This window comes from Pyxicephalus adspersus, chromosome 3 (assembly GCF_032062135.1).
Source record: "Pyxicephalus adspersus chromosome 3, UCB_Pads_2.0, whole genome shotgun sequence".
NCBI lineage: Eukaryota > Metazoa > Chordata > Amphibia > Anura > Pyxicephalidae > Pyxicephalus > Pyxicephalus adspersus.
This window is the reverse complement of record NC_092860.1, coordinates 72,886,155-72,898,100: the sequence shown is the minus strand read 5'-3', so window position 1 is coordinate 72,898,100 and position 11,946 is coordinate 72,886,155. Positions and strand designations below refer to the sequence as shown.

At 35.8% G+C, this 11,946-nt stretch overlaps 1 protein-coding gene across 1 annotated transcript; it reads right to left on the bottom strand.

Annotated features, from left to right (window-relative positions):
* Positions 1 to 2,226: 2,226 nt before the first annotated feature.
* LOC140326539 (kelch-like protein 23) lies at positions 2,227 to 10,434 on the bottom strand. The gene is made up of 3 exons (XM_072405215.1): positions 9,549 to 10,434; positions 8,317 to 8,728; positions 2,227 to 4,198 (listed from the first exon to the last, which is right to left on the bottom strand). Exons 1-3 carry the CDS (start codon positions 10,432 to 10,434, stop codon positions 3,880 to 3,882), a joined length of 1,617 nt encoding a protein of 538 aa, XP_072261316.1. The 3' UTR covers positions 2,227 to 3,879.
* Between the last annotated feature and the right edge of the window lie 1,512 nt (positions 10,435 to 11,946).

Sequence of the window (11,946 nt, the reverse complement as noted above, 5' to 3'; positions counted from 1 at the left end):
ATATAAATATATATATATATATATATATATATATATATATATATATATATATATATTTACACATTGGATTTACACATTCAGCCACTACCAGCCATTTTACAAATCTCTGTATCATTTAGCATAACAACTGGAATTAAAATAAATTAATTTAGATTAGAGAGGACAGGATTTTTATTGAGGCCACACGTTCAATATTTATATATTTTTCATAGCAAAACAGAATGTTATAATTAAATATACATTATGAATAAAAACATTTAAAACAAACACATCACATTTTATTAGACTCTCCACATAAGTTATTACTCGACGCATTTCGTGAAAACAATTCACTTCTTCAGGAGGAGATCTGGGAGCTGGAGCAGGAGCAAATATACAACCATTAATTATTCAAACAACTATAACACTGGGGAACAATTTTAAACAAATTTTTTGTTGACTTCAATTTTTAAGCCCATTTACACTAAAATAGGTATGCTGATTCTGAAAGTGCAGTTAGTTTTCCTCTATCTCGTCAGATTTAATCTCTACCGCTTTTTTTAATGCGATTACTGTAGTGTGGATTTGTATAATCATTTACACGCAAGACAGTGTGGTCAGAGGTTGTGTGCTGCTCTATGTAGTGAATAACCTAAATTTATTTTTCTACTTATACACGTATTTCCTTTCTTTCAGATCATATCTGGCCCTGCTGTTTCTTGTCGTAAGTGTCAGTTTCACCATTCCCAGTCAAAGGGCAAACATCAGCACAATTGTAGACCAAGCCTATCTGGCATCTTTCAAACTAGTTGAACTTGGTGATCAAGATAAGTCTTGGGCCCCTCATAAGGTGTGCAAACAGTGTGTTGTGGGTTTACGGATGTGGACAAAGGAAACACGTGATAAGATGCCATTTGGCATGCTTATGGTTTGGCAAGAGCCGGGAGATCATTTCAGTGACTGTTACTTTGTATAGTGAAAATTTCAGGATATAACAAGAAAAATAAATGTAACATAGAGTATCCTAGTCTACCATCGGCTATACGCCCAGTGGCTCATTCAGATGAAATCCCAGTGCCGGTTTTCGTTACACTACCCTTTCTTGAAGAACATGATTATGGTGATGAGCTAGGTGACAACAATGATGAAGAGTTTGAAATTGAAGAGGACTCTGTTCATAAGGGATTTGATCAGCATGAGTTGAGTGATTTGGCACGTGATTTGGGACTATCCAATAAGGCTTCAGAACTCCTAGCATCAAGACTGCGTGAGAAAAACTTACTTGAAAAAGGAACAAAGGTATCATGCTTTCGAACCAGAGAAATTGCATTTCTGCAGTACTTTAGAACGGACAGTGGCTTTGTGTATTGCCATAGCATACCTAATTTATTGGAGGAATTGGGAATTCCAATCTATAACTTAACTGAATAGTGACTATTCATCAATAATGTAAAGCGGAGCCTAAAGTGTGTCTTCCTTCACAATGGCAATATATTTGGGTCAGTCCCAATTGGTCATTCAGTTTCTCTTTGTGAAGAATATACAGACATAAAGAGAGTCATTGAGTTGTTGCAATATCACCAACACAATTGAATCATCTGTGTTGACCTTAAAATGGTATGCTTCCTTCTTGGTCAGCAATGCTGATACACCAAGTTTCCATTTTATCTGTGCATGTGGGACAGCAGAGCTCATGAGAGGCATTGGGTGGAAAGGAATTGGCCTCCAGGATCTGCCCTAAAACCAGGTGATCCAAACATTCTACATGAGCCACTTGTTGATAGAAAGAATATTATATTCCCGCCTCTGAACATGAAACTGGGTCTGATGAAGCAGCTCCTTAAAGCTTTGCCAACTAAGGGAGACTGTTTTAAATACCTTATTTTGGCATTTCCTAGCCTGTTATCTAAAAAAAAAAGGCGGGTGTGTTTGATGGTCCACAGATTCAGCAGCTCTTTAATGATGAGCATTTCATCAGGACAATGTCAGAAGTCGAAAAGAATGCTTGGTTATCATTTAAAGCCATTGTCAAGGACTTTCTTGGAAACACACGAGCAAATAATTACACAGAAATTGTCCAGAAACTCTTGGAGAGCTACAAAATGCTTGGTTGCAAGATGAGCATCAAGGTGCATTTTCTGCAAGCCATCATAGCCATCAAAACCTTGGTGCAGTCAGTGATGAGCAAGGTGAAAGATTCCACCAAGATTTGAAGGTCATGGAAGAACGGTATGAGGGTAGATGGGATGTAAATGATGACTGACTATTGTTGGAGCATCCGGCGGGATTGTCCTAACACTCCAGGAAAAGCTATAAGCGTACATTTTTACCTTAACCGCTTACCCCATTCATTTTCAAATGTTTTACTGTGAAAAAATGTCATAGAGTAACAATAAATCATTTGTATGAACAAAAGAAATAGAAAATAAACAGTACATTCAAGTTATTATTTCAATATTTTTTCATTGTATGTAAAATTTGTATTTGTAGGGTACCCTGTATCGTAAAAACTGGGTGTGATAACAAAAAGAACTGTCACCACCCAAATTCACCACCCAAATTCACCACCCAAAAATTAGTAAATAAACCTGTGTAAGATCTAACAAAAAATGCGTTGCCCCATGTAATCAATTAAGCTTACATTTCAGAATAAAATAATCAACTTCATGATTATGTAGTACCCTCATGAGTTTGGCAGCAGACTTCACAGAAAAACGGTGACCGAACAGAATTCTCACTTTAATAGGTATGAAGAAGGGGGAGAGAAATACTCAAAAGGACAGGTAACAGATTACAGCTGTTATCCTAAAATAACTGATGTTGGGATACCTGATGACCAGTTAAAACCATTGCTATACAGTTTGGATCTTAATTTAAATAAGATACTTGGGCATAATCCTGTTATACTGAACCTAAAAAAACATTTCAGTTGTTCATTGATAACTTAATTTTTCACTACACTAATAGACTAGTATTCTATATAGTTTGCGTTAAACCTTTTTTGTGTACCTTTATGAAGAATTATTTTTCACCTATGCTATGATTTATGTGTGTGATATGATTCTAGCTTTGTAAGTGGATATTACTTCAAAGCTTGTAAGCCCAGAAATACCCAACTGGACTCGCTGCCATGATTTAGAGCACCGCATTGTTCAAATAAACACCACTGTGTAAATTGGGTTAACTTTATTCTAAACTATTTATGAGGTTTTTATACTTTGTTTTGCCAATAATCATTTCATAAGGCAACTTTTAAGCCACAGAATACACAAATCTCTATGGGTTTTCTAAAGGGAAACCAAAGCAGAAGCTGTTTGCTTTCAGATATCTTCTCTATACTGGAACCTGTGTTTGTAGCCTTCTGTATATAACAGGATAACAGTTGTGGCCCATTTGTTGTGTCTAAGCTAAAGTTTGAACTATGTTTCTCAGCAAACACAAGCATAGAACATCAGACCTGCAAATGTAAAAAGACGCCCAGCGGTGTACCTAATGGCTGAAAATAAAAATACAAAATAATGAGACAATATTTCCAATATACCTGTGTGAAAATACTTTTTTAGTCCTTACAATAACCAAGAGAAAGAAAATAACGGAAAATCTACTATATTTTTTTTCTGTAGAAACAGATAGGTCTTGATTTATTGGGCTAATTTATTAGTCCAGGATTGAAAATAATTGCTAACTAATGTCACCCAGCTTCACTGATGAAAGTGTATCTTCTCCAGTCTTGGAGAGCTTTAATGAATCAGGCTCATTATATCAAACTTCATTGTCTACTGAATGTGATGCCCCCCAAAAAACAACACATAAATTTGTCAGTTATTGCTCTATATCTAACAGTATTAGAATGTACATAGACATAAAAAAATGCATATTTCAGATATTGGAATATTGATATCAAGACCAAACATCAAAGCGTCTCATGGTTACACAGCCCCTGATGGGAAGAGGACAAGGAAGATTGCTATCTTCCACCTGGCAGATGTCCAAATATGGGTCATACAGGACGAAGTTAGGAATATCACTTGTTATACTTGCTCTCCTTTGTCCCAGGAAATACATTCTTCCATTAGCAGAACAGCATCCCATAAAGAACTTGCGGTCAAGACATTCCTCCTCAATTACCGACCACCTCTCAGTACGAAGGTCAAACCTCAGAGCCTTTCCTCCAATGGTGTATAGAACTCCATTAAGAACTGTTGCACATAGATCATACCTAAAACATGAAAACCATAAACCATGAATAGTTAATGCAAGGGGTTTACAAATATGACTTTCAATGCTTAATATACAAATACGATATTAAAATTATAAACTTTATTTAATATACCCAAAAATAAATAAAAGACTCATAGCTATATGTTAAACAATAACAACTAAATGACAATACGTTGGCAAAAAGTATTCTTCCAGGGGAACCTCTTATTTGTAAATAGACTCCCTAAGAAACATGTGACAGTTATGCATAGGCGTCCTAAAGATAAGTTGTGGGGAACTTGAACCTTTCGTTTGAAGGTCTTTCATTCAATCCTTTTTACAGAACCAGTCTGCTTTTTCAGGAATGCTGATTAAGCAGGCCATGTATAGGTAAGTTGAAAGTCCAAGCAACAAAAAATGTAAACTGTCCACTCTGTTTTTTTAGGTTCAACATAATTTTCCAGGCCTGGTACACTTAGATATCACTAACATAAAATGAATAGCTTACAAAAATTATGCTGAATTCCCTGTCTAAATTTTAGCACTATAGACTTGTAAGTCCACCAAAAAATGCTAATTTGTTTTTTCTTGGTAGAGCCTGACAGGTTGAATTAGCCACTACAATTTTAAAATGCCCTGAATACATTAGGTTACTTTTTTGTAAGAGTCCGATAAAGTGTCTAACAAGTTTGCATCCTTCAAAAAAACAAAACTTTTTTCTTGATTATATTAATAATTTTGTAGATGTTAGACTTGTTTGCTTGTATTTGTCATGGCTTGGTATTTTAAAGAGCTATGATGGGCTTTTGGTGTGTCCCTAAACCGTTATAAAGTAATGACTGGACTGAGGCATACCTGCTCTGATCTTTTGCTATATGCAGTGAGAGAAAGAAGTATTGAAAACAGTTTTTCTCGGTAAACATATTTCAAATGGAGGTTTTATTGACATGAAATTTTCACCAGATGTAGGAAACAACCTTAGTGATCCACACATAGAAACCAAAACAAATAAGCTAGTCGCATGCATTGCTCAGGTGTGATTTGGGCTCATTCTTCTACATAATCTGTCTTCAAATCTTGGAGGTTCCTGGGGCTTCTGCTATGAACTCTGATCTTTCTTATCTTCGGTTCTTACCATAGATTTTCAATGGGATTTAAGTTGGGTGATGGACTGGGCCATTCTAGCAGCTTTTTTTTTTTTTATTTGAAACCAATTGAGAGTTTCCTTGACTGTCTGTTAGAGATCATTGTTTTGCTGAAATGTCCACCCTCATTTCATCTTCAGCATCCTGGTAGATGGCAGCAGATTCCTATTAAAATGTCCTGGTAGATTTCTCTATCCATCCTTCCTTCAATTATATAAAGTCTGCCAGTACCAAAGGATGGAAAACAGTCCCACACCATGATGTTCCCAACTCCAAACTTCACTGTTGGTATGGCGTTTTTTTGGTCCTCCTGACATTTCTCAGCTAACCAAACTATATTCTCCAAATATTTCACTGGCTTGTCCAAATATTGTGCAGGAAACTTTAAACAAGATTCCCCTTGCTTTTTTTTTCCAGCAGTGGAGTCTTGCGAGGTGAGAGTGCGAATGGGTGCATTACTTATTGTTTTCTTTGAAACAACTGTACCTGCTAATTCTGTCTTTTTGAAGCTCTTCACGAGTGGTCCTTGGCTCTTGAACAACTCTTCTGGTTATTCTTTGGACTGAAATTTTGTGAGGAGCACACTTCCAATAATTATCGTTAGAAAACGAATGAATATGACCGATCAGCGATTATGCACGATTATACTTGAACAATCATATTGTGCACAATTCTGTACATGCTGTAACGATACGATCGTTCAAATATAATCTACCAATAGTGCACACACGCTAGATACAATCGTTTGAACGATGCAGGGAGTGACATGTAAAGGAGAAAGTGTATTGCAGAAACATGCAAGATCACTGAACGACTGTACACACGATAGATAGTGAACGATCGTCAGCCAATCAGATTCATTTCCAACGACAATCCTCGTTCGTCGGCGTTGTTGGTCAGCCGTTGGACACCTTTTTTTGTTAACGATTTTCGGACGATCGGTCGTTTGTCATTCGTTTCCAACGATAATTATTGAAAGTGTGTACGAAGCTTTAGCAATATTTCTGTAACCAATGCCATAAGTATGTTTTGCAACAGTAAGGTTGGGAAGGTCTTGAAAGAGCTCTTTTCTTTTACCCATCATGAAATGCTTCTTGTGTGACACCTTAGTAATGAGAACCATTTTTATAGGCCATTAACTAGGACTAAACTAGCTAATATAAATTTGCACTGATAGGGGATTGAACAGGACTGGTTTGTAAATACTGATAGATTTCAGAAGGTTTCTTGGCTTTCCACGCCTTTTTTTTTCACCCTCCTTTTTTTAATTTTTAATTTTTATTGAGAATTCAAAGCAACAAACATATATACAAAAAAATATTAGACCATAATAGGCAAAAACATATAACTTTGTAATACAAATACAGTTACATAAAAACATATTATTCATTTCTTTATTATTTACCTAGTGCTAATATATGGCGACTTTCATTTTAAAAAATGGAAGGAACTGAAGTAAAATTTTAGATGATAAAATAGTGTAAAATAACCTTAGAACAGAAGAGTTTTGCAAAACCCAGTGGCATAATAACCCAAAATTTAAATATATGATATATCCTAATTATCTCATTTATTACATACATTATTTAGAAGAAACCTTTCTATTCCAATCATTTAATGCATGGTTAAAATATAAAACCTTATTTTCTTCGCCCCCTTTTTATGTGTTTAATACTTATTCACTGTACTATTCTACTGTATTACACATAACCTAATTTATAGATGTATTTGTTTTCATTTCTTTGTATGTAAGGATTACTTGGGTTGTTATCGACATCTGGTGTAAATTTCACGTCAGTACCCCATTAGAAACGGGGCTGAGAAAAACGTTGACGTGTTCAATTCTTATTTCCCCCAATGTATGCTCTTTGAAGTTTAGAGTTAGGGACCACACTTTACAGAGGGGTCCTGACGAGGCATGATGAGCCTTCCACATATATTTACAACTTATACAACTAACCTTTGTATTTAGCTTAAATATTTGGAACAGTGTTTGTTTGCAGGCTGGATAGAAAGAGTGCTGAAAACATTGTATTTGTTGTGTGAAATGCCCATTTCGGGTTTACATTTAAATTTCCCAGAAAGCATGATTTTCATTTAAAACAAGGCAATGCAGGCACGACACCCATCTTACCTGAAACAAAACAGCCTACACCCACAAAACACTATGAAACTATATTGCGAATAACTAAGCTCTAGATTTTACTCATATATGTTAAACCCTTAAATAAATGAAGGAGACAGAAGTAAAATGTTTATCAACAAGTGGTACCCTTCACAAAGATTGTAACGATATTAGATACATAAACAACGTTAATATGTGCACACCTGTGCAGAAAGAGATGTGAAGTATATTGTGAACAGACCAAACAATATCAAACTCACACTGCATGCAGAATGCATCATTTTGTGTATTGTTAAATACAGTGATACCTCAGCTAATAAAGATAATACGTTCCGGAATCACATTTCTTAGCATTTTTTATATTTTAGCTAGTTCACTAAGAAGAATCACTGTACTATCAGTACAGTGCAAGATTGTGACCAAACTTTTGAAATACCCTCTATTAATGCTTTGCTATATGATAATAACAAAGTAAAACTGCAGAGAGATGCAGATCAAAACAAAAAGTTTTGTTTAATTAGAATGTTGAAATGAAAAACAAGTAAAGGGGAGAAATAGGTATAATAAATTTCAGCTTTGTTTATTTATTGATTAAACTTCATGATAAGATTTTAGCTGCAGTGAAGTCAAAAACATTTTATGTCAAATCAAAAATTTTCTCTTTCTTTTTAGCATTGGATAGAATGGGGAAGAGATAATATTCCTTTTCAGACTTTTCTGCTATCAAGGGCCCTTACTTTTCTAACTTTCAAGCTGACCACATTTTACCGGACAGGAAGTGAGGGAGACACTGCGACTGGGACAGAGGCTTTACCTTTCTCTTATTCTACCAATGGAATTAAACATAAATTTGTTAAATTATCATACCTTGGCATAGGAGAGTAGGTGATTACATCCCACACACCGGTCTCTGTGTCTAGCCTCTGCACTCCGCTGTACACATCTCCATTCTCATCACGGCCACATATGACATATAGTTTGGCATCTACACTGGCAGCTGCTGCTCTTTCCACAGGTCTGATTAGAGGGCTTTGGGATTCCCAAGTCATCTCTGCCAGGTCCAGCTTCTCAACATCTGGAGTAACACCCTCATCTGTGCTTCCTCCTATAACATAAAGGTAGAGCCCAACCCCTACAGCACAATGGCAGTTCCTGGATATCTTCATAGGGGGTCCATCGGTCCAGCTGTTGTTAGAGGAGTCATATATGAGAACCCAGTCTATGCTATACCATACAAAATCCCCACGGAAATATCCACCAGTAACAATTACCAGGTTGCCTGAAAGAATAAACATTGATTTAAATATTAAAACCTTTCCTTACTTGACTTTTTTTTACTCAGTACAACTTTACTCAAAATCCTTTTTTCATGTTTGTAACAGTTATATATGCTAATGAATTACCAATATAACACCTTAGCATTTACCACTTTGATCATTCGGTTTCGGTTATCATAATCCATTCTACATATTATATAGTTATACTGTAGATACATATAGATCAAAACAATAAAATCACTAACAGGTTAAGTGAATAACATTTATAATCTCCCTACAATGGCACCTGTGTAGAGATAGGGTATTTTAGGTGGCAAGAGAACAGTCAATTCTTGAAGATAATATATGGAAACCATATGTTACTATTGTGCAGTGGTTTCCTGGGTACCACCAGGACTGTAATTGACCTGACTGAGATACAAACTGAGTATTTCTATTGGAAGAAATACTCTTTTATTCTATAACATACCTGGAGAGGTATGCTTGTTTGGTAAATGCAATGTAGTATACAGAGTGTAGCAGCCTAGGGTATGGAATGTATAAAACAGGCTATTTAATATTACAGTATATAAAATATTGCTAACAAACATCCCAGCTGCATTTTCTGACAGGGATATGTGGATCACAGTTAAAATACGTAGGTGGGAACTGCATTTCATACTTGTGTTCCAGCTATTTACTTTGACATTTGACTGGAGTTCAGTTTAAAAACTGACAAAATTTTAAAACTAGGTAATACTTTGCTTACAAAATTGAAACCACAGAATTTATCTTACAAAAAATGAAAATTATGTAAATATTGATAATATTCTAGAGTGTTACCTACTGTGGCGACTGCATACTGTGTGAGATTTTTGCGTTGTAAGGGTGAGCAGGGTCTCCATGTGGAAGTCTTCGGCAAGTAGACATACAGTTCTTGATGCTCTTTTTCATGTTTGCCTCCAAGCACATACAAGGTCTCATAGGTTCTGCTTGTAGACATAACCTCATTCATTAAACTCCAAGCCCTGGGAGGTTTTGTGTTTAACATCTGTAAAAGCCTTGCGTAGACATCATGCTCTTTTGATCTCTGGCTGCGCTTTACAAGAACATCAAGAAAGGTGAGACTAAGAAAAGCAGGTCTGACGAAACTGACTAATTCTTCAAACTCCTTCTCTCTTATGGAGTCTACCATGACCCACTTCATCACAGCATCAAAGACAAAGTCTTCATTAGTGACATAGAGTTCATCTGTTTGCAGCAACTCTATGAGGGTTTCCTTGTCCAACTCGCTGAATTCATCTTCACTGTCTTGCAAAAGCTCAGATAGATGTGTGACTGCAACATAGAAAGCTGAATCAAAAAGTTCTGCACAGTTATACTGTCGAGAGTAGGACATCATACTCAAACAGTTAGAAACTCCTAATTCTTGTTTTAAGTATCCAATACACAGCTGCTTAGCTTGTCTTAGATCTAAAAAATCAGCAGTTTCCAGGAGATCCGTAACATTTCCTTGGTTCAGCTCCATGTTGCCACTTTTTACAAAGTCCAGAAGAATCTGAAAACAGGTCTCACTTACTCCATACAAGTGGATATGGTGCATTGAGTTTTCTTTGAATCCACCATAAAACATTATTTGAAAATAATTACTTTCTGCAGCCAGAACAGATTTCTCCACCTGAAATAATTTCTGTTCTACTTCAAGGATTATTTCATCCACCTGCTCCATATTAAAGGATCCCACAAGAATATATAATACAAAAAAGGAGCATTATAATCTTAACACACAACCCACCTATTGTAGCATTGTTCTTTTTCTAGTATTTAAACACCAGTTTGTAAGCATAAAATATCACTGTTAGATAAGCTATATTTAACTATACAAAAATAAATAGGTGAAAATAACAAAAACTGGCATTTAAATGTAAATTAAATATGAATTTGAAATGAAACACATTGTACAAAGTCCATGTGGCACTCACTGCTCAACCTGGCAGCAATACTTCCAGCAAGGCAAGGTTGTGTACTGCATGGCCTGTTCTTTAAGGAGCAAGGTGGATTCTGTGTCCAAATAGCAGGCACGGTGTGTTGGCTCTGTCATACTTTGAATGTTTACTGCTCAGCTGTTCCAGAAATAGCTTGCCTTTTTTTTAACCACTGGGTATGTACCACATTTAGAAAAGGAATTAACCCATTAAGTGCTTTTCGATCAATTAGTTTTGTTTCAGTCTGTTTTATTAAATGTTTTAATTTACCAGTTGTACAAATAAAAAAACGATACATCAATGTAGAAAGCATACATAGTGATTCAAAGACGTTTAAAGAATATAAAATATAAATTGGACCAGATTGATCATTTTTGATCAGTGGACAGATTGTCAATTGAAAAATTTTTTAGTAAAGATATGTAACTTTTAAAAACAAAATATTCTCATATTGGGATTGGCATCCACATAAGCGAGTGATAGTCATGTATATACAGTGGATATAAAAAGTGAGACCACAATAGATCATTTCAAAACTTTCCTCACATATAATGGGACCAATAAACTGTACATTTATAATAAAACAACAAACAAACCTGTTAGGGTAAAAAATATAAAAAATAAAAAATGTACAATGATCTGGTTGTCTTGGTGCACACCTTTAAACTAATACTTTGTTGAAGCATCCTTTTATTTATTTATAGAATTCAGTCTTCTTGAGTAGGATCAGCATAACACATTTTGACAATATTTGCCTACTCCTGTTTGCAAAAGTGCTCCAAATCTGTCAGATTGTGAGGGCATCTCTTGGGCACAGCCCTCTTCGAGTCACCACACAGATTCCCTATTGGATTTGGGTCTGGGCTCAGACTGGGACATCCCAAAACTTTATTTTTCCTTCTGATGAACCCATTCTTTTGTTGATTTGGATGTATGCTTGTGGTAATTGTTATGTCGAAAGTGAAATTCCTTTACACCTTTAGTTTTCGCGCGGACACCTGAAAGTTTTGGGTCATAATTCCCTCCACCTTGACTGAAGCCCCAGTTCCAGATGATGTCTGGACTATGGGGTAGCCAAAGCCTTGGCTCCAGGCCTGGCTAAAAAACATGTAGGAAAATGTGTTATGATCTGATGAGACCAATGGCAATATTTAAAAAAACTACATTTGGAGCAAAAACACTTGGCACTACCAAAAGAAAACCATTCCCACAGTGAAGGATGGCGATGAAATGTACACAAAAACTTGGCATTTTAA